This window comes from Branchiostoma lanceolatum, chromosome 11, assembly GCF_035083965.1.
Source record: "Branchiostoma lanceolatum isolate klBraLanc5 chromosome 11, klBraLanc5.hap2, whole genome shotgun sequence".
In the NCBI taxonomy this organism is placed as follows: Eukaryota; Metazoa; Chordata; class Leptocardii; order Amphioxiformes; family Branchiostomatidae; genus Branchiostoma; species Branchiostoma lanceolatum.
Genome location: NC_089732.1, coordinates 14,860,767 through 14,885,091, shown reverse-complemented (window position 1 = coordinate 14,885,091; position 24,325 = coordinate 14,860,767). Strand labels below are relative to the sequence as shown.

The 24,325-nt window shown below is 41.9% G+C and overlaps 1 protein-coding gene across 1 annotated transcript; it reads right to left on the bottom strand.

The window, feature by feature from the left end:
* Positions 1-105: 105 nt before the first annotated feature.
* Positions 106-23,262, bottom strand: LOC136444299 (sushi, von Willebrand factor type A, EGF and pentraxin domain-containing protein 1-like). The gene is made up of 17 exons (XM_066441812.1): positions 23,136-23,262; positions 16,286-16,413; positions 15,461-15,670; positions 14,632-14,811; positions 12,940-13,197; positions 12,375-12,584; positions 11,358-11,552; positions 10,062-10,263; positions 9,372-9,655; positions 8,369-8,530; positions 7,214-7,375; positions 6,203-6,400; positions 5,223-5,393; positions 4,873-5,082; positions 2,781-3,062; positions 873-1,058; positions 106-266 (listed from the first exon to the last, which is right to left on the bottom strand). Exons 2-17 carry the CDS (start codon positions 16,392-16,394, stop codon positions 106-108), a joined length of 3,180 nt encoding a protein of 1,059 aa, XP_066297909.1. The 5' UTR covers positions 16,395-16,413; positions 23,136-23,262.
* Between the last annotated feature and the right edge of the window lie 1,063 nt (positions 23,263-24,325).

Genomic DNA, 24,325 nt, shown 5'->3' with positions numbered 1-24,325 from the left:
ACCCGTCTGGGCGTTGTTATGCAAATCGAGACAATGTCGGTGCGAGCACTGTTTTCAAGCCGGGCGCCTTCACCTTTGACACTGCACATGCGCAGTAGCAACCGCTTATTCGACGCAGTCAGCTAGGTTGGTAGCTCCAAGCCCAAGAGTAGTTTTACTAACAGGGCAATAACGACACTGGGTCTGGCCCTGCAGTTCCTGGTACGACCCTAGGGGGCATTCCTGACAGATGCCGCTGTTGTACAACGTACCGGGTGGACACGCCGCTGCAAAGAAATAAAATGAATACGTGGTTAAGACTACAAGAATAAGGCCCGGTTTACACATGATTTTTGAGTCAACTTGTAGTCGACTCCGTGACTTGGAGTTGACTCAGAAAACGCGTGTGTAAACCTAGTCTAAAGAATCAACAAGAAACTTAATGGTAAAATTTGCAAGCAAGCAAATACATACTTTTTATCTTCACATGGACTAGCCTGGCTAACAAAGTACTGATCAGTTTGTTCTTACTCCAACACATTCTATATGGTGACCAGCCCCTCCAGCTCTGTCCTACCACTTGCTACATAATGTAATCGAACACCACAGGGTGTCTGCTAATTTACTAGTAACCATGGTGACAGTCGTCTGGTCCAGGTCATTGAACTTACACATTTGGAGAAGAAAAGAAGAAACGGAGCAAAATCATGTTTCTTCCGTGAAGGTTAACACGAATAGCATCCGGACTGACGGATTAAGTTTACTTTCTAGCCAAGTTTTAAGCTGCCTACCTAAAGACCATATCATATATCTCTACAAAATATAGCTCTGCCAGCTGTAAAGGCCTCGACGGAGAGAAAATAATAAGTCTTGTGACAAGTCAAATGGCTTACCACAAAGAACCACCAGTCTTACAGTGCCTATAGGACAGTCGACCACCGTTGTAGGTTGCCCTGTGTCCGCCTCGGCGTTGTACATGGTCCCGTTGACGTTGATAGCGTACATGTCACTTGTAACAATTGAGAGAACCTCTTCAACGTCACGCAACACCGGCTTGAAACTCTCCAAAGCCGCAGCCACTGTTAAATGATAAAGATATATTTTGTTGTAATCCTTTTGAATGGTTTAATCGTGGTTTATTGGTCAGAAATTACCCATGCAATGGCAGCCACTGCTGAATTGCTGCAGGGTTTACAATCATATAATACAGAATAGATACATAATTGCTCCACACTTGCACTTTGTGGAACTGTCGCAAGGGTCTTGGCCACTCGGCGCCAACAGGTGACCTCAATACGACCTTCCCCAACCGAAGGTCACAGCTGAGTGTTAAGTGCCTTTCCATAGGGCACAACATCGGGGCATATCGGGGTTTCGAACCCGGGACCTCTCGGTTCTGGGCGTAACACTCTACCGATTGCGCCACACGATGCCACAATAAATGCGTGGTTTGTTCAGCAAGGACATCCTACACAATGTTCTTGGTTGCATGGTGTGATTATATTACAAAAATAACCAAGCAATTTCTTACTACATGCCGCGTTTCAACAAAGGTTAAGAAAAGAAAGCGCATTGCTGAAGTATACTACTACTTACTTAGAGCTTATAAGCTAGGTGATTCTTATTGATTGATGATAGACTCCAACCTCGGTATGAAATTAGTATAGATACTTTAGAGATAAAAATGCATTCCATACATCATAAACACAGCAAATTCAAAACCTGACACCGTGTCGCGAGGAAAAATTATTTTGAGAAATAAGCCATATTATGTAATATCTGAGAAGTGTTTGTTGTCACAACGATTAATCAGCTTGCTTCTCAAAATAACATTTATCTTACTTACCATTTTAATTGAACAATGATGGTGCAGATTATTAGTTCAAGTTAAAATCCTCCCACACCATAAGGTGTATAGGACGGTGCCCATCCCCGTTTCATAGCCCTGGGCCACACTGTGGTGCAATCACTGCAGCAGGGGGCTAGTAGGGGGATTCTAAGTACAGTAGAATCCGCTTATTTGCATAACTGATTTGTCAGTGTATTTTGTGCAATAATAAGGAGTAGTCCATTAACCCTAGGGGACAAAATGAGCAGCACTGAGGGGGGGGGGGGTGTTGTGATTACTAGGATGGCACTTGAAGGAAACACACACACTTTGTGTCAAATTCACTCACTCCCAGGTTATACAAAATGTAACATATTGAATTCATAAGCATATCATCAGTTTATTTACACATGTTGAATGCAAAGGATGGCAAACTTAGCAAAAAATTGGCAATTCCATTCTTCTGTATCCTATCACAGCAAATGACAATGGAGACTGGCAACAGCATTTCCAAAAACAAAGGACAATAAATGTACCTATGGTGTTGTCTTACCATAGAAACTTCCCATACTGGATTTACATTTGAATGACATTTGCATACAATCCACAAGAGTTAGTGACTTTGACATGTTCAACCGGTTTTTCCTGTTGCCATTGGCATTATTTTATGCAAATAGCAGGAGTATGCGAAAATGCCTAATGCAATTATGCCATCTTATTTATAATGGAGTGAATGGGAAATGGTTTGGGTTTTCAGAATTTTATGCATATCCCCGAAGTATGCTTTTAACAGTAATGCAAATAGCTGGATTCTACTGTATGTACCATTTTTATAATAACCCGGGCACGAACTTGGGCCTCCTGGTTCCAAGTAATCAGAACCAGATGTGGTAAGTAACAGAAGCGCAGACCACTACACCACAGGGACACCCCCAGTGTATATTATAGATACAAATAAAATAGCATTTCGTACGTCTGGTGTCAAGCTCTCCATCATCGATGTCGTCAAATTGCCGTATGGTGTTTTGGTCCGGCGCGTCAGGCACTTCCGCAGTGACAGACATCATCACTGAGGTAGGATTGGTCCCCTCGAGGCTGCCGTCATCACACGTCACCGTTACGTCACTTGTACACCGTCCTTCAGCCACACACGGGAGGGTGTCACCTGGAAAAGTCTCCACCAATGCTGCTTCACACGGCAGGTCAGGATACTGGAACTCGTAGTGAAGTGAAATCCGACGAGGGAGGGTGACACCTGGATGGAGGAAAAAAGGGAGAAAAATGCAATAGAGTAGAAGCCACATAGTTGCACAACGGATATACGCACACTTCTGTTAGATGCACGGAATCCCAAACCGGTTCTCATCAACTTCATTGTTAGTGACTTCGCATTTGCATGCGATGTTTCAGAATGCCTCTCTTGTACGTGTGTGGTGCGTTCTAGCTGGCAACTTCGCTTTCTTGCACCATTCGGATAATTGCATCAAATACGCTGACAAATGGGCTGTGCAGTTAAGCGGCACTTACTTCTGTTAATTGCACAGAATCCCAAAATGCCACACCGGTTGCCATTCACTCCATTGTTAGTGACTTCGCATTTATGCAATGCCTATCATCACCAATGCCGGATAACTGCTTATAGTTCTTCTGGTATGTGTGTCTTTTTACATCGAGTTGGTTGCAGCCATGTGGCAACGACGTAATTGAGAGTCAGCCATGTTGGAGAGTTAAAGACAAGAACGACGTCATTATAGAAGAACATTTTAGAAAAAGAACGGAAACAAAATATTTTGTTCAGAATTTACCATTAATTGTAGGTCCATAACTATAACAATGATCACAAGGCATCAAATCAACATGAAGGAATTGTCTAAATGTTTGACGCCACTTTTAGAAATAACATGCTATTTCATCTATGAGACTCAATGGCACCAGTGTTACTTCGTATTTTGTTTGTTTGTTTTGTTTTGTTTGTTTTATTTATTCGCACATAAAAAAACAGAAGGTAATAATGAAATAATTAGAGGTACAATAAAAACGTGCAGGAGGGAGATGAAGCCTGCAAGGCTTATAGATGCCCTCCTCCTTTTAACTTAACAAATTTACACAATGATAATATGAATATCGAACAAAGGTAATAACAAATGATGAAATAAACATAACGAGCAACTAATATCAATAATGAAAAATCAAATACTGATAATGTAATACAGATTGAACGAAAGAAATTATCACTAACGAGGTTCGGATTTGAAAGAAGATAGTCTCGAAGATGACATTTAAAGGTTATCACAGAAGTAAAGTTCTTAAGGGGGGAGGGGAGGCTATTCCAGACATTGATGCATTTGAATTTTACACTCATTTGGGCTAAAGTAGTTCTGAATAGAGGGATATGTAAATTAGAGGTTTGACGTATTGAGGTATTTAATTTGTAATCACACACTTCACGTAATGATCTGTTTCTTTTCTTATGCGTTTTATCAATTAAAAAAAAATCAACAAGAGTCTGAAGACCCAAAATCTCCATAAATTTGGTTTCATATATGATGTGTTTTATTATGGAGGTATAGATTTTCCCCATTACCAGCTGTTGGGACCTGGGGAATTCTTGTCCTAGATTTGAGACTAACAGATCTGACAGGTGTGACCTCGAACCACATGCCTAGAATAGAGGTGTAGATATTCCTCATTACTTAGTCTTACGCAAATTCAGTCCCAATTTGCATAATTTGCACTTCAGTTTGTACATCTCTGTCCAACCTACCTGCATATCAAATAACATGAAAATCTGTTGTTCCTTTCTTCAGTTATTCTCCTTAGAAGATTATTGCAAATACGCCATTGCAATTCCAGTGACACATACCAGGCGCCCAAAATCGACCTTGATCTTTCTCCTCTCAACAACTACCCACATACAAATACCATTACAATCCATCTACACGTTCTTCAGTTATGCTGACTTTAAGCATACGGTGACACAAACATGCACACACGCAAACGCACGCAAAACAATATCCCCATGAAAAAGTCTGTTTTCATGGAGATAATAATATTATGTTACTTACGCCCACAAGCTGGTAGCCTTCCGTCTGGATTCATTGCGTTCTGATGCGGCCACATGTAACCAGTCTTCTTCCCGCACTCGTAGTTCAGCAGAGGTTCCTGCACAAACACGTGACCAGGGCGGCACTTCAGGCTGCAGGTGGTCAGGCCAGCTGTGGCGCCTCGGGTACAGGTCACATCTCCCCCAAGCGGACTCTTCAGTGCTATGCAGGCTAATCAGAGAATGGTCAAGGCCGCAAGTTACAAATTTTATTATTAATAACACGAACGAGGCATCACTCGTTTTGCAAAGTTGTCACTTTTTAAATTTTGCTCAACTGATGTGCTTACATGAAAACTCCCGTTGGTTTACCTGGACAATCATCACTCCTACAAGGACGGACCTCCATCTTGGCACCACTGCAGTTCTTCCCGGAGTCGTCAGGGGGCGGGCATGCACAGCGACGTCGGCGCGTTTGTATCCCAGAGCCACAAGTTACACTGCAAACGTCCCAGTCCTGCCACGGACACCAGTCTCCATCAACTGTAGACAACAAAATAAACAAACAAACAAAAACAACAACAATTCAACTACAGGATTAAGCATAATGAGGATCCCTTATATGTCCGTATAGATGGCCACTAAGTTTGTTTCCAGACTATTTTTCTACATCAACACTAAATTTAGACATACTCGACCAAGCAATGGTTTGATTGAAAATAAAGAAAATGGAAACTAACGTTAAGTTAGGCTTAAACATTTGACCACTGCGGCAAGGAGTGGATTACAAAGTTGCGGTGACTACGCAAATATTTTTTGCTAGCAACACTTAATTTGAAAATATAAAAACACAAGTACAGATGTTTGGTAAAACAAATGGCAGAGAATGGTGTCATTTCTTGTCTCATCCATGAGCTTTTTCGCCCTATAGACTTATATGTTATAAAACGCGTTTTACATGGGCGCGTTCGTAATGAAGCTATAAGAAATGCACCAATGTCATTTATTCTCTGTTTAGCTCATCTACCCTAGATCATATGAAAAAAATGCCAACTACCAGTTTATGGCAATTACAAACGGCACTTAGCTACACCCCCTAAATAGGCACTTTCCAGCTGAACGCGATCGACCGAATTACCGCCAATGTCCGGCTGTGGACGTCCGACCTCGCGCGCGGCTGTCAAACTTTACAAATTTCTTCAGTTACAAACAAGCTTTCATCAGTTTGACGCTTGAGATCAGTCGGACTGGTTAAAAGGGAATTTCCCACCGATATAAACATCCGTTCATTTTTTGGTGCACGGACTCCTTTAGTACCCACTCGGAGTAATACAGGAATGAGACCTTCTTACCTCGTTCTGCTTCACAGAAATCCCCGCTAAATCCTTCCGCGCATTGGCAGACCCTTCCTTGGACACAAGTGCCGTTATTTTGACACATGTCCACATCACATCCGTCTGTATCCTTCACATGGGTTTTCTCCACATGATGAGGATCAGTGTCACAGTTGCTACAGTCGTCAGCAAGTATGGGCTGCAGGCTTGCAGAAACTGCAAACGAAAAAGGAAATGATAGATACCAACTTGTATTGTCTATTGCTATTTTCCTTTTATTCATTTTTCATTTATGTACAGTATGTCATTATGTTTCTTTTTGTATATATGTTTTGAGTAGAAGGCTTTAGATAAGCAAATGCTTCCCGCACAATACTCTGTAAACATATGCGAATAAAATGAAATAAAATTAATAAAAAAGGACACGTGATTTTTGTTATCTGAAACAATGAAATTCCAAGAGGACGACCGAAACAAACTTCGGTCACAACGATTGTATTCCATTTACAGAAATTGATTACCTTTGCCAATGAGGCTAATGTATTCGGTGCCGTCAGCCTGACTGTTTCCTGAGTGTGTGTTTGTGTTTAGCATAACCCAAGAAGCTGTGGATAGATTTTAATGATATCTTGTAGGTGGATAGTTGTTTGGAAAAGGTAGGTCAAGTTCGATGATGGGCCTTCTAGCGGCTTTCTGCGATACCGCAGCGGAACTTCCAGTTCTGATATTTCATTTGCTGAATGCTATGGTCGAGATTTTTTCAGTGGTAGGTAGCTCTTTTTATGACAATATAAGGGGCCGAAAAGAGTAGGAGTCCTTCTCGGTGTGAGTGATTCAAAACCAACAGTCCCATGACCGCACATTGGGCAATTGTCGTATTGAGGTCACCTGCGCGCCGAATGGCAGTCGCTGCAGACCGTTGCGATCTAGCCCCGCCGAATGCACGCTCCACGCAATTCAGCCCCTGGCTGCGAAGAGAGAGTATTCGGCCTACCAAATAATACAATTATAATTGGAAATCTGACGTACCGACACATTCCATCGACGACGTTGCCCCCGCGTACTTTGTGACGGTCGTGTTCAAACAGCGATGGCAGAAGGTGCTGCCCGCTTCTGGTTGGTAAGTGTTGATCTTACAAGCGGAGCAGGGCTCGAGTCCTGTTGCGGAGTACTTCCCTGGTGGACAATAGCCTGTTAAGGAAAGCAAACACTGAACAATACAACTTGTTACAAGTCTTCACATGTGCCCTAATAGTGCACGTCGTGTCCACTGATCTCCTACCTCTTCAGAAGTCAGCAATCTACAAGACCTTTACCTTTCAGTTCGTGACTGCAAGTAGTACCCATATTGCTCGCCCCCTTTTCATGTTCCAAGCACGCTGGCTTTCTGTCAATTGTTTTCCCATCATTAGCTTTCTTTTGAATCGAAGATAATCAGCAAAAACTTTGGTTTATGTCCAACACACCATAACGTTGCTAAGCTACTGTATCGGTTATTTTGAACAAATATGACTTGTTACCGCAAAGAAAACATTTATGTAAAGGGCCGCCTCAATGTGGAATAGTCTCCCGGTGGAACTACAGACCGCCCCTTCAGTACGAACTTTTAAAGCAGGAATCTGTGAGCTTTTGTTGTTATTTTAATGATCTGCAATTACCTCAACATATTGGATTCCGGCAAAGTGTCTAATTCTAGCTTGCGCTCCTATTCAAATTTATATTCTATACGTGATTCAGTTCTAGCTCTACACCGATTGTTACTGCTACTTATACTTTCTGCCAGTCTATACAGATTAGGACGCGTACTGTGCAAACGCTAATAGCATAGGAACCTGAAATATGATTTCGGTCAACTCATCTTGCGGAAAATTGCAAGACAGGTCAATTTTTTATTTTTTTTACTTCGGTTTTTGACAGACAAGGACGACGTGGCACTGCACTCAAGTTTTTATAACTTAAATTAACAGTACCACGTACAGATAACAACATACCCATTCTTTTATACACCTGAGGAAAGTCGTGTAAATTAAAGGGCCTTTCCCATGGGCACAACATCGGTGGCGTCATGGGGATTCGAACTCGGGACCTCATGGTTCTGGGCCGAACACCCTGCCGTTACGCCACACGACCCCACACCCACAGGTCAAACTTGACATGAGGATTACAATAAAATGTTAAACCAACCTTTACAGTCGAGTGCCGAGGTTGCAGCAGTCTGTACAGTTGATGTGCCAGCTGGGCAGGTTTTACACTCCACCTGCCCGTCCTGATCCTGGTACCGTCCACGGGGGCACTCCGTACAGCCGCCCGCCGACCCGTCATAGAACGTCCCGGTAGAACAACTGGCTGTAGTGGCGGAAATTACATTTTTTAATCAAAATGTTTCAAATGTCAACTGAAACTCAAGTCTCATACGATAAACGCGTACTAGTGGTGTTCAATAAATTTACCGCGTAGACAGTACTTGTTATCGAAGGAGGCTAACATTTCACATAGTCGTTTTTTTTAAATCTCCAAGCAGATCCACACCGGGCGCGAAAATCGTATATGTTAGCCAGAGAAGGTCCAGTCAGCCAGAGAGGGTCCATAGCCTTTAACTTTTCTGGGGGGGGGGGGTTCTTACACAGCTACTAGGGTGTAGATAACGAAGCCAGCCGAATTCAGACAGGTCATCAGGGTCATTGTTAAACGGTACGTTTATGTAAGGTTTCTGTACATTGATTCTCAAAAAACGAAGAGGAACGAGACTTCACACATTTATAATGATAATATAATAATAATGATAATAATGGTTTATTGGTCAGAAATTACCCATGCAGTGGCAGCTAGTGCTGAATTGCTGCAGGGTTTACAATCATATAATGCAGAACAGATACATATTTGCTACACACTTGCACTTTGTGGAGGGTCTGGGCGGCTGCCATTCGGCGCCAGCAGGTGACCTCAATACGACCTTCCCCAACCGAAGTCAGTTACCCATTCACACCTGGAAGGAGTGAGGACAGTCGTGTAAAGTGCCATCGGGGCATATCGGGGTTTTGAACCCGGGACCTTCAGGTTCTGGGCGATTGCGCCACACGATGCCACAAAAACTCACTAATCAGAATAATCAGTGTGCAAATGTTCGCTTCATTTGATTCTCTTACCCTCATGTATATCTATGCCATACTGATAACGAAGGACTTACCGCATGACTGTGTGTTGTAGCGGGGTACGGTACCATACGGACACTCCATCTCTGGATATTCAAAGTACACGGAGTTCACGTCCAACCTCAGCTCCATGTCCTTTACGGGAGCCAAGCTGAACCGTCCCTCGGTCATATCGTCTTCAACTGCCGCTGCCATCAGTTCCAATGCCTCGTCCAGTTTGTACATGTCCTGCTGGGTGAGTGACACGTCCGTTGGCGTGATCTGTAAATAGAATCCGACTCGGACGCGGTGTTTTGTAGCGGCGTGGACGTCCCTGGCCCTAAGGAAAGAAAACGTCGTTGTCATTAATCATTTACTGATGCTCTTTACCAATAAGATATTGGTTAATAAATAGTTGAGGATTCGAAAATCAGAAATACAGATAAACCCCTATTCTTAGATGCTTTCAAGTTCAGGACAAATGCGAGGAAAATTATGCATCCTAGAAATCTATAGGAACTAGTATTTGTTCACAATGTTATTTATATGCTAATTGCCAAGAATGTTATTGTTTGATATGAATAGTAATGTTAAGACATGCATTTAATTTAGTTATCTTTACACATGTACCATTACTTGTAAATCATTGTACTTTGAAAATGCACAAAATAGCTCTGGTTGATACATATGTTTATTATACTATGCACATTAGAATAAAGATGTATTAAAAAAACTTTCATACCGACCTACGAGTGGCAGGACCACAGGTGACATTGACGTTGGTTGCCGTGCACTCGGAAAACTTGAAGCATAGTTCTGAGTAGCTGGAAGTGTTTAGCGCCTGGATGAAGTTCTGCCGGATCTCCCGGAGTGTGTCCAGGTCTCCGCAGCTGCCGCTGTAGTAGTACACCTCTCCTGGTAGTCTCAGCCGCCGAGGGTTTCTACGGCCTGCGGTAAATAAGAAGGCACAATATGGAAAGAAAAGTGATCTCGTTACCAGTTTAGCTCAAATAAACTCAATGAACAGATGAGCTAATCTTCCACTGGTCGTGACAAAGAGGACAGACGCTATATACAGTATTTACAGGTTCATTGTACCTGGGGAATTCCCCTAGCTCTTTTCGACAAGCACAATGAACAGTGGACCACGGCTTAACGTCCCGTCCTAAGGACTGCGACCCTTTCCGGTAGCGTGACTGTCGGGTGAGCGACACAGCCGGGATCGAACCCGGGGCTTCTAGTTCCAGAGGCAAGATCGCTAACCACTGGACTACGCACGCTAAATATGGGTTAAATTTTGAAATAAAACTACACAATAAATCATTCTTTCTTCTGACTACATGCAGTTTAATCCCGATTTGAGCATAGATTTGACTTAAATAGTGGAATGAATCTGATAGAGTAGAAAATATAAATACAAATGCCAAAGAAAATCTGCTTATAACAGAAATATGAAGGGAAAAAGGGGGGAAAAGCGACATTTTATTTATTTCATTTACTATTTTATTCATTGGTTCAGCATGTACATGCCAGGGTTGCCCAACTAGCCGGAGGCTATTATACTAAGGGCGAACCCATGTGGTCATAGGACTGTAGGTTTTGAGCCACTCACACCGGGGCATGCCCCTACTCTTTTTCGAAAGGTGTGGTGGGTTCTTTTACGTGCGCCGGGTGTGGCTCTCCCCAAACACGGGACCTCCATTTAACGTCCTATCCGAGGGACGTCCCTAACCCTAACCCTAGATGAGCTAGGTGCTCATTTACATCTGAGTGAAGTGAGGAAAGTCATGTTAAGTGCCTTTCCCAAGGGCAAAACGTCGGGGCGCATGTCCAGACATGTCTGGGGGCAGCCCGGGTTCGAACTCGGGTTCCCTTGTTTGACAGTCGAATGTTCTATCCATTACGCCACACGACGCCACAGAAGTACTAACATGACCTTTCAGACAACCATATCAGTGAAATAAAAGACAACATTTTTTATCAGCACTATACTTGAGATGATTTTCTAGAGAAAACATACACGACGGGTAGGTTTCACTCACGTGTGCAGTCTAAGACCCGGTCGTCTGATGCCCAGACGCCGTTCGTGGTTGAACAGACCCACAGACCGTTACTGGGCATGTTGTAGGGGATGTCGTACCGGTCCTCACACTGCAGCTGGCACGTCTCACCCAGGGCCCACCCGCTGCACGAGATCGCGCCGTTCTTCGGAAGGCGTAGTGGCGGACATTTCATCACTGCAACAAACCATGAAAGCACATGTATACTTTCACCAAAAGCCAACTACTGAGACATGTTGCATAATAATTCATCATCATATTTTGTCGCTCGACTTCTGTATCCACTGACGGGCAGTCTGGTTCGCCTCACGTAGATCATCGTCAGTGTATGTTGTGCCAAGTTTGCAGTTCTGTTGGAGTTGTTGTATAGGTTGGGGGTTCGCCCCGTAGGGGCAGGCTGCACTTGAAGCCATGCATAATAGTTAGACCTCATGCGTGGCTGGCCATGGAATGGTAAAAATTTGCCGAATAATTTGCCGATACCCGCGAAGTCTGTTAGAGTCTACATCATAGTCAAAGAAAGACCGTTTAAAATGTATGACCTTTGTTTTTATGTCATACTGCTAAAAGAAGAATATGACTCATTAAGTCATAGTCTCCTTTTTTGACATTAAGAATTTTTTTCTTCTAGATGTAACCCTATCCTTTCAATGGTACGACAGTTAAAATTCAACATATGTTGTAACTGAGAAATAAAGGGACATTGATAGATAAAAAGTTATGCAAATGAATACCTAATTTGCATAATTAATGAGAAAATACTGTAATTCCATATTGGTAGATAACTGAAATATCATACTTGTGGTATTTGGAAGTCATGTGACAGTGAACATAGTTGAATATAGACTATGCAAATGTTGGCCTAATTTGCATAATATATATTTCATGGAGATTTCAGGTCTCCGAACTCTTGTTATGCAAGCAATGCCTTGATGTACATTAGCAAATGAAAAGAAAAGAAATATCAGCATTTAGGTTTTCAAACGAGAGTATCCCCACCTTTACATGTTGGGCTTTCCTCCATTGGATCAGGAATCCACTGTCCACGTGATCCGTTGTCACCTGTCAGTTCACATGACGTATTTGTCATCCCGACCAATGGGTAGCCCGGCTCACAGTCGAACTGACACGTGGAACCAAAGTTGAACCCATTCGTGCAGCTGACCGACAACTTGGGCTGACTGACGTAGACAGGTTCACAAGTTATAACTGTGGGATTCAAGGAACAAACAACACATACATGTCTTAGATACTTCATCTTCCAATTACAAAGACGGTTTACAATATCATGACTTTTTAACATCTTCTTCAATATTATAGATGCACGTTTTCATTGATAGATAGTTGTTTATAAAACTTAGAGGTGTTGTGTAAATGTTATTACTGCAAAGGGGGAAATGTTCACAGTGTTTTTATGTTCGTGAACTGCAAACTTAAAACCTCTGCAGACACTTCTCGTTTTACAGTGAAACCCTGCTGGCAGTTTCAACCGCAAATACTCCATTTACTCCCTATCGCAAAATTAGATATCCGCAAAAATTCCCCATTTTAGAGTATAATGTACCTTGAGGTATGACGTTGAAAGAACAATTGTTTTGGTTGTCCTGATTGTCCATTGCTGTGTATAGAACTCGGTACTTCCTTCCATCTGTGGTCAACACGGATCCGTTTGGCGGCCCGTCAACCTGCATGATGATTGGTTCTTCTCCTGAATTATCCCGTGCTTGTAGAGGTGGCCACGTGGCCGTCACGTGATCCTCATTTCTCTCAGCATTCGCAATGACGTCATCTGGACAGTTGACGAACTTTGGCGGTTCAACATCTGACAAGAACACAGCACAAGTAAAAAACTATGCATATGTTACATGTATATAGTCTCGTTTACTACCTCTTTTGGTACGGATCACTACCAACCTAGTATTCTAGTTTGTTTGACACGACAAAGTCAACAACAGTAATTGTGAACCCTGACTGAACACTAACAGTAACACCTCCTTGGTTACATACTGGTCAGTGTGCTACTACATCCGGGGACTCACCATGGGTCTCGCCCTACAGTTCCATGTTGGTCTCATGTTACAGTTCTTCAAATACAACAATATTTCTGTTTTAAAAACGGTATCTACTTTTGAAATGAAGTAAGCTGCTCTAAGTTCACAGAAAGTTTATTGCTTGTAGGAAACTTTTACAGATATTTTCCCTTAGTATACTGTTTTGAAAGATGACCTGTATGACCTTTTTCGTAGGGCATAATCAAGGCATAATCAAGCCATTTTAGTCCCCGCAATCCGTAGGCAGCTTTCCTAAGTCAAAGTTATTGACGTAATCAGTACATTAGTCGTAACGCGTAATTGGTAGCTTTCATTCTACGTAAAGCGGAGCCAGTTACCTTTATGCAATGTAGAATTGCACGACAATTGTACATAGTACACATTTAAAGTATGACAATAATTCTTAAAAATAACACAAAGTAGAAGTATAGAATAAAATTTAACATTCTAATTACTAATGCAATACAATAAGGGCTAGCATACGTTTTCGATATTGTGTTATAATCGAGTTGGTTCAATCATTAGTTTCGGTATTTTTTAATAATAGTAATAGTTTATTGCAAATTCATGCCCGTAGGCTAATTGCATGTTGACAACAATGTCGAAATACAAATGTAAGGTAAAACAAAGGTATACATGAATACAAAATCATTCTATATTGCTATTCTACAGTAAGTTTCTATATCTACGGTACTAATGAGGGGTTTGATTTCTTCTCTGAAAGCAGTGGAAAATAAAAAGTCCCACACTTTCAATGATGAGTGGGTTGGAAGATTTTAAAAGGAATATGAGTTTTTGTGTATTTCTTAATTTAGAAAAGTTTTTCGAGATTTCGGATACTTTCGTGAATAATCTGTTTCTTTCGGTTTCAAATTCGGGACATTCGCATATAAAATGTATTTCATTTTCCACTGCTTTCGTTGCACACTGTTTACATGTTCTGTCCTGGACCGGTAGCTTTTTGTATCTCCCTTTCTCTATTTCTAATGGGTGCGCGCTAATTCTTATCTTAGATATTGCCGCACGTTGGTCAAAGTCATTATGATACAGATAATTTTCCATGTCGTAGATCGTTTTTACGTTTTTTAATGTGAAACAATCGTTTAGATATTTACATATGTTCGCATTGTGGGGATTGTTGCATTTAGATATGTACTCAAAACGATGTAAAAGAAAGGTTGTTTACACAACTTTCAGTGACGTACCAGTACACAGAGCTGCCTCTGTAGACCACTGCCGGTCGGCCTGGCAGACCATGCTGTGCCTCTGTGTGGACGGAGCGAAGCCTACGTCACAGTCCAGTCTACAAACGCTCTGGTACCGCGTCCCGTCAGTACAGCTGTACCGGCCGTGGGGAGGGCTCTCAACGTCTGGACAGCTCATCTCTGGATCAACATGTTGTGTTATTAGCTGTTAACTTTTGTGTTAATCTTCAGAGTCCTATATTTAACGTATGTTTAGTTTCATTCTTGGAATTTATGTTTTTATCATGTAATGTTTAATCTGGTTGATTTCATTCATGCTGTACATGTAATCGTAGTTACCTGAGTGGCTAACATATAAGCTTGCAAGCTTACGGCCACCCTTGCGTATTTCATTCATATGTAGACAGCAACAGCCTTCGGATAATTTTTTTTCTAACAGTTTCTGCATTGTTTTGTATGACATGTCACCATATTTGATAAGTCAATATGCATGGTAGCGGCGTGGACATATATGGTGGCGGAGGCTGTCTATGGTGATAACATATGATGTAACGTCCGGTTAACCTCTAACATCATGAAAAAAAACAACTATCATGGCTCTTACAGTTACGGAAACATGGCTAAAGACAGAACTAAATGCGTAACCGCTGGTGTTTCTATTACTAGTATCTACATGTCATTGTGCATTTTACAACGAATTTAAGGTTATCATCTATCAAATAGGGTAGCCCTAGTATAACATTTAGCTGGTGTGTTACGCCTGATGGCGGTTATACCGGCTATATAGATACAGATACAGAAATATAAATATAAAAAGTATTCCACCAACTTTTGCAAGTTACGTTTCCCATCCATTCGGCTTGTTGGTCACCAGTTTGAGTGCAGACGATTGACCGTGATGTCGAGTTGTCCACTCCGAACCCACGCAGACAGTGGTATGTGCAGGTGGTACCCAAGATGTCTTCAAGAGGAGTTCTTGGTGTGCAGGTCTCCTTGTAGCCGTGCTCAACTATTGGAGGTCCCGAGCTGCAATGGATTCCTGAGGGTTTGGCGAAATAATTCATTTTTCTAACTATTGCAGGTAAGTATTGTCACCTCTGCTGCTGGCATGCGCTTTTACAACATATTTGGCTTTTATCGTTAATCAACCAACCAACCGACTGACCGATCAATCAATCAATCAATCAATCAATCAATTAGTCAATCAATCAATCAATGATTCGATCGATCGGTCAATCAATCAATCAACCAGTCGATCAGTCAATCAATCAATCAATCAATCAAAATTGCAATGCTCACTCCATAACTAGGACATATGATTGAGCTGCTGGGTTATACCGGTAATATATCTTATTTGTGAAGATCATGTATGGTTTTAGATACATAGTTTTAGAATGCAAAGGACTTCTCTTTCTAGGTACCATTATAGAGTTTTTTAATGTACGATAGTTTTTATATTTAAATGCATTTAGAATATTGTTATAGCTCGTTATGCTGTCCATGTCAAAAATTCTATTGTAACATCTTGTCTTTGTCAGCAGGGCTAGCCCTTTGTAATATAGCCATATACTAGTTGGGCAACCCTGGCTGTGTGTCTTGAACAGCCAAACCTATAAATAAATAAAAAATTGAAAGGAAACGTCAGAATCTGTACCTTTTACACTGAATCGAACTTGACACTGATCGTTCCTGTTGCCAGTATCGTCCAGGGCAATGTAGGAGATGACGTAATCACCCTCGGGAAAGCAGCCACCAGGTGGCATGTTACCGTTCTGTATTACCCTGTAGGTGCAGATAACAGGTAGAACATCCGTGAATAGTTTCATCAGGTTGGTATGTCACTGAATAAAAAATACTCTTTTACACAACCAAGAGATTTATTCCACCGACGTTTCGATGACCATCTGTCACCTTCTTCAAGGCAATTCTGACTGGTTCAGGAAATCCCCTCCAGTCATGAACCGTGATGAGGGGGGGGTATAGACTCAGTCACGTTTGGGATCGCATCCTTAAGAAATAGATGATAATCGTTGCATTGTTTTTTTGATCGATATTTGTGTATGTGTTACACTTCTGTACGTTTGGGACCGCATAGTGATGTCATCCCCTGTGTTTGTACATATGTATATGTAAATACTTTGCGTTTGGGATTGCGTCTCATTAATATGTATTAGCAGCAACACCTGTGCTGCATTGCTATGTGAACCAGTCAAAATTGCCTAAAAGACGGCGACAGATGGTCTTTTTTATTCAACAGGTAGAACAGGTTTAATATCACCCAAAAGTGTCATATTTCAATCTTTGATAGCTAGCTGATTTGTTCTTCATTTCTATGTCTGTCCTAGGTTATTTCTATGTCTGTATCTAAGGGTGTATGGGGGTAACCTACTAGTAATAGAGATCTAACTGATTCAAAAAGGCAAGTAACAACCGTGGTAACACACAGAAACGCACACACACATACACACACACACACACACACACGCACACACACACACACACACACGCACACAAACACACACATGTATATATATATATTCACATGTACAAACAAATGCGCGTGCAATTAAGTTAAAGTTAAAGTCCTCCCCGCACCAGGCGGTGCATAAGGCGGCGCCCATCTCCGTTTCGGCAGCCTTGGGCCACACAACATGATGGTCAAATATGGGCCCAAAATGTCCAGACTTTTTTAGAATTCAAACAACATTCTATTACGTTCGAAGTGACGCAATCGAATAGAACGTGCATTCTATTCGGGGTCACTCACGGTTATATGCAGGTTTTCACTGTAAATTCGCGCCAAAAGGCCCTTTCTGTCCTAGATCCCTTGCACAAGAAGAAAAAAACACTTTACCACAAATACAAACTATTTTCTGGACAGTATATCTTTGCTGATATTTTGTTGTGGACATGGAACATGTAGCCAAGCTACTGGCGCCATTGTTGATGACTTTGAATGTTGCAGGACTTGTTTACGCCGGTGTTCAGGAATTATCGGTCCCCCCGGGAAAATCGGTCCCCCTCCTGCCATTGGTCCACATTTGAGACTGGTGGGCGTGGCCTAAAAGTACGAAGACCCTCAACAACATAGGCTGTAACATAACAATTCTACACTGCCGACATTGTCGACAAATAATGTCCCCTCATAGTAAAGTTGAAACAGTCGTCCTCTGGTCTACTTCGGACCCTAATTTTCAACTTAAAGACGATTCTATGAAAATTGATATGAACTTTTCAAAGGGTTTTGGCCATTGTGCTATTTCCTCTCAAGGGGACACATTTTCCCGGGCCAGGGTAGCCAGGATTTTCGGTCCCCTAATTTGAAAGTCAACAACGTCTCTTCTGATGCACTTGATAACTTGTTTTTCAACTTGAAGACGCTTCTCTGAAGACATAACACAACTATATACATTTCAAAAGCAAAAAGTCTCAGCATTTTCCCGGGCCGGGGTAAAACCGGGATTTTCGGTCCCCTCATAGGAAAGTCAACAACGTCTCTTCTGATGCACTTGGAAACCTGTTTTTCAACTTGAAGACGCTTCTCTGAAGACCTAATACAACTATAAACGTTTCAAAAGATGAAAGTCTCAGTATTTGGCCATTGAGGGGATTTCAGGTAAAGGGGACACATTTTGCCGGGCCGGGGTAAAACCGGGATTTTCGGTCCCCTCATAGGAAAGTCAACAACGTCTCTTCTGACGAACTTGGAAACCTGTTTTTCAACTTGAAGACGCTTCTCTGAAGACCTAATACAACTATAAACGTTTCAAAAGATGAAAGTCTCAGTATTTGGCCATTGAGGGGATTTCAGGTAAAGGGGACACATTTTGCCGGGCCGGGGTAAAACCGGGATTTTCGGTCCCCTCATAGGAAAGTCACCATTTTGTCTTATCTTGAATCTAGACGCTTGTTTTTCAACTTGAAGACGCTTCTCTGAAGACCTAACACAACTATAAACGTTTCAAAAGCAAAAAGTCTCAGCATTTGACCATTGTGGGGATTTCAGGTAAAGGGGAGACATTTTCCCGGGCCAGGGTAGCCGGGATTTTCGGTCCCCTCATAAGAAAATCAACATTTTGTCTTCTGTTAAACCTGGACGCTTGTTTTTCAACTTGAAGACGCTTCCCTAAAGACCTAACACAATATAAACATTTCAAAAGCAAGAATTCTCAGCATTTGTCCATGGAGGAGATTTCAGGTAAAGGGGACACATTTTCCCGGGCCGGGGTTAAGCCGGGATTTTCGGCCCAATAATGAGAAAGTCAACAACGTCTCTTCTGATGGACTTCGAAACCTGTTTTTCAACAGGAAGACGCTTCAATGAATATATGACACAACTATAAATGTTTTGAAAGCAGAAAGTCTCAGCATTTGTCCATTGAGAGAATTTCGGGTAAAGGGGACACATTTTCCCCGACCGGTGTCAAGCCGGGATTTTCGGTCCCCTAATGGAAAGGTCAACAACGTCTCTTATGATGGACTTGAAAACCTGTTTTTCAACTTGTAGACGCTTCTCTGAAAACCTAACGCAACTACAAACGTTTAAAAAAAGTCTTAGCATTTGGCAATTAAGGGGATTTCAGGTAAGGGGGACACATTTTCCCGGGCCGGGGTTAAGCCTGGATTTTCGGTCCCCTCATTGGAAATCGCGAAGATGCTTGAAGACGCTTCCCTGAAGACTTGACAAAACAATGAACTTTTTGCTTTAGAAACGTTTACAGTTGTGTCAGGTCTTCAGAGAAGCGTCATCAAGTTGAAAAACAGGTTTCCAAGTGAATCAGAAGAGACGTTGTTGACTTTCAAATTAGGGGACCGAAAATCCCGGCTACCCCGGGAAAATGTGTCCCCCTCCCCCTTAATTGACAAATCTTGAAACTTTTGCCCATGAAATGTTTATAGTTATGTTAAGTCTCCAGAGAAGCGTCTTTAAGTATAAAAACAGGATTCCAAATGGATCAGGAGAAGCGTTGTTGACTTTCCTATGAGGGGACCGAATATCCCGGGTACCCCGGGAAAATGTGTCCCCTTCCCCTGAAATCCCCTTAATGGCCAAATATTGAGACATCTTGCTTTTGAATCGTTTATAGTTGTGTTAAGTCTTCAGGGAAGCGTCTTCAAGTTGAAAAACAATTTCTAAGCCCATCATAAGAAGCGTTTTTTACATTCCTATGAGGAGACCGAAAATCCCGACTAGTTCTATCCGGGATAATGTGTCCCCTTACCCTGAAATCCCCTCAATGGCCAAATCCTAAGACCTTTTGCTTTTCAAAACTTTTATAGTTGTGTTAAGTCTTCCTTGAAACGTCTTCAAGTTGACAAACAATTTCCAAGTCCATCATAAGAAGCGTTGTTGACTTTTCTATGATGGGACCGAAAATCACGGCTAGATCTACCCCGCGAAAATGTGTCTCCTTCCCCTGAAATCCCCTAAATGGTCAAATGCTGAGACTTTTTGCTTTTGAAACGTTTATAGCTGTGTTAAGTCTACAGAGAAGCGCCTTCAAGTTGACAAACGATTTCCAAGTCCAAAATAAGAAGCGTTGTTGACTTTTTGATGAGGGGACCGAAAATCCTGGCTAGTTCTACCCCGGGAAAATGTATCCCCTCCCCTTAAAATCCCCACAATGGTCAAATCCTGAGACTTTTTGCTTTTTAAACGTTTGGATTTGTGTTAAGTCTGCAAAGAAGCGTCTTCAAGTTGAAAAACAGGATTCCAAATGGATCAGGAGAAGCGTTTTTGACTTTCCTATGAGGGGACCGAAAATCCCGGGTACCCCGGGAAAATGTGTCCCCTTCCCCTGAAATTCCCTTAATGGCCAAATATTGAGACATCTTGCTTTTGAATCGTTTATAGTTGTGTTAAGTCTTCAGGGAAGCGTCTTCAAGTTGAAAAAGAATTTCCAAGCCCATCATAAGAAGCGTTGTTGACTTTCCTATGAGGGGACAGAAAATCCCGACTAGTTCTACCCGGGATAATGTGTCCCCTTACCCTGAAATCCCCTCAATAGCCAAATCCTAAGACTTTTTGCTTTTCAAAACTTTTCTAGTTGTGTTAAGTCTAAAGAGAAGCGTCTTCAAGTTGACAAACAATTTCCAAGTCCATCATAAGAAGCGTTGTTGACTTTTCTATGAGGGGACCGAAAATCCTGGCTACCCCGGGAAAATGTGTCCCCTTCCCCTGAAATCCCCTCAATGGTCAAATGCTGAGACTTTTTGCTTTTGAAACATTTATAGGTGTGTTAAGTCTACAGAGAAGCGCCTTCAAGTTGACAAACAATTTTCAAGTTCAAAATAAGAAGCGTTGTTGACTTTTTGATGAGGGGACCGAAAATCCTGGCTAGTTCTACCCCGGCAAAATGTATCCTCCTCCCCTTAAAATCCCCACAATGGCCAAATCCTGAGACTTATTGCTTTTAAAGCGTTTGTATTTGTGTTACGTCTTCAGAGAAGCGTATAAAAACAGGTTTCCAAATGTATCATAAGAAGCGTTGTTGACTTTCCTATGCGGGGACCGAAAATCCCGGCTACCCCGGGAAAATGTTTCCCCTCCCCTTAAAATCCCCTCAATGGCCAAATCCTGAGACTTTTTTTGCTTTTGAAACGTTTATAGTTGTGTTAAGTCTTCAGAGAATCGTCTTTAAGTATAAAAACAGGTTTCCAAATGGATCAGGAGAAGCGTTGTTGACTTTCCTATGAGGGGACCGAAAATCCCGGGTACCCCGGGAAAATGTGTCCCCTTCCCTTGAAATCCCCTCAATGGCCAAATCCTAAGACATTTTGCTTTTGAAACGTTTATAGTTGTGTTTAGTCTTCGGGGAAGCGTCTTCAAGTTGAAAAACAATTTCCATGTCCATCATAAGAAGCGTTGTTGACTTTCCTATGAGGGGACAGAAAATCCCGGCTAGATCTACCCCGGTAAAATGTGTCCCCTTCCCCTGAAATCCCTCAATGGCCAAATCCTGAGATTTTTTTTGCTTTTGAAACGTTTAAATTTATAGTTGTGCTAATTCTTCAGAGAAGCGTCCCTTAAGTTGAAAAACAATTTCCAAGTCCATCGTTGTTGACTTTACTATGAGGGGACCGAAAATCCTGGCTAGATCTACCCCGGGAAAATGTGTCCCCTTCCCCTAAATTCCCTCAATGGCCAAATCCTGAGATTTTTTTGCTTTTGAAACCTTTATAGTTGTGTTAAATCTTCCGATAAGCGCGTTGAAGTTGATAAAGAATTTCATCAGAAGAAGCGTTGTTGACTTTTCTATGAGGGGACCGAAAATCCCGGCTAGATCTACCCCGGGAAAATGAGTCCCCTTCCCCTGAATTCCCTCAATGGACAAATGCTGAGACTGTTGTCCGACGTCCCTGAAACGTTTATATTTTTGTGGTAAGAGCATCAACTCAAGTTTAAGTAATTTAAGAATACAGTATTTTTCCAAATGCATCACTACTAGGAGGAGAGTTGTTGACTTTCCTATGAGGGAACCGGAAATCCTGGCTACCCCGGGAAAATGTGTCTCTGCAATGGCCAAAAACTGATACTTTTTGTTGATGAAACGTTCATATTTGTGTTTGTGGACAATGTCCGTTCCACCTTCTTACAATTCATACATTTGGCATTAAATATTCAATTCAAAGACAGTGTTTGTGGATGATATCAATGTCTTTGGCCCTGTGGGCCTTCGTACTTTTTAGGCCACGCCCACCATGGATTGGGGACCGATTTTCCCGGGGGACCGATAATTCCTGAACACCGGCATCAAGTACCCCCTCCCCCTATCCGTGAGGCATGACATTGTTCCAAAGTGGTATGAAAAACTCGAGCAATGTGCGTTCAAACTCACTCCTCGAGGTCTTAAATTTTAGAAAACTAATATCCCCAGGCTTTTGTTTTAGGGATTTTTTTGATACGGCGGAAATTTTGATTTACGGGTGTTTGAGTGTAACAAAATGTATTTTTTGACCTATTTTCGGTCGTAGAAATAATTTGAATGAGAAATTAAAAAAATCCTAAAACAGAAAGTTTAGAATTATTGTTATTGTTCAGAATATAGAAGATTTGGATTTTCAGTAACGTTTAGAACCGACTTATTTACACCATTTTGATATTTTTTACACCGAACATCCTTTCTATAACAGCAAACTTGGCCTATTTCAGAAAATATTCAGACAAAATGATGCAACATTAGTAAAACGGCAGGATTTTAGGTATACACATTGGCTAATTTCATTTCCAATTGGCGAGACATGTGCGAGATATCGTTTGTCTAACTATCATGATCTTTTAGAAGACGTTACAGCTCCCCCGGGGACCGCGCGGGAGTCCCGGTAACCTGATACGCTCCCTTACAGTGGAAATTTTCCTTTAGCAACGAACCATCGTGCAACTTTGTGCAAGTCACTACAGCAGGGGGCTAGTCTACTGGTAGTCGTGTGTGTTTAACTTCCATACTCTTTCCCAAAATGCTGAGTGCTAAGCGTACAGTAAATATCATTATATGTAGTTATACCTGACTGTCTTGGATCGGTCGTCCTTGTATGTCGGCTGGCCGATGCTGATGCAAACCCTTGTTTGGCCGCTAGGGAGCGTGACATCTCCGATTGCAGGACAGTGCGTCAGTTGTGGAGGAGTTGTGTCAGGTTCTAGAGGAGGAAAAAGCGTTAGACTCAGTTTTGACAAAGAAATTGCTGTGCTCTGTTCGTTGTTATTAATCAATGTCATTCCATTTTCAATAGGGTTGAAATATTTTGTGTTGACTAGAAAGAAAGAAAGAAAGAAAGAAAGAAAGAAAGAAAGAAAGAAAGAAAGAAAGAAAGAAAGAAAGAAAGAAAGAAAGAAAGAAAGAAAGAAAGAAAGAAAGAAAGAAAGAAAGAAAGAAAGAAAGAAAAAAAGAAAGAAAGAAAGAAAGAAAGAAAGAAAGAAAGAAAGAAAGAAAGAAAGGGAGAAAGAAAGAAAGAAAGAAGGGAGAAAGGAGGGATCAAGGAAGGAATGAAGGAAGGATCTAGGAAGGAAGAAGGGAAGGGTGGGAGAAAGGAAGGAAGGAGTAGAAAAACAATATGACTTACTTGGCGGAGGATGACCTCTTGAATTATGGAGCATATGCCAAGCTAACGCTCCTAGCAGAAGTGGTTTGATTCCACGTGGTCTTCTTGATCGTGGTTGACGAAAACGTACAAGATCACTCTGAGGAACGCTCGCCAGCGACGGACGCAAAACGGGCGATCTCCGAAGGGCACCGTGGTCTTCTTTTGCTGTTTGGTTTAGTTGGGTTACCCCATGGAAAGCGTCACCATGCGGATTCTCATTTAGGTGCACAGGTGTTGAAAGGCAGCAGATTCCGGCAAGTAACAAGATGCAGCTCAGTAGATACATCATGTCTAAATCCCACCTGCGCTGCGAAGTATAAAAATAAACTAAAAAATAAATAAAAAATTTAACGGTTCTCAGTGGCAAATGTGCTAAATGTTGGCACATCGGCAACCAAATCCGCAGTGTGTTTTTTGGCACACAGTTTGACAGATTAGCCGAATAGGCTCGGTGGGCGTCACTCCACCGACCGAGGAGCGTTTTTCCCAAGGGCACAACGTCTGGGCATGGTGAATATCGAACTCGGGACCTATTGATTCCGAGTTCAACGCTCTAACCGATACGCCACGCCGACGTCTGCGAAGTATATTTGTGGCTTTATATAGATGCATA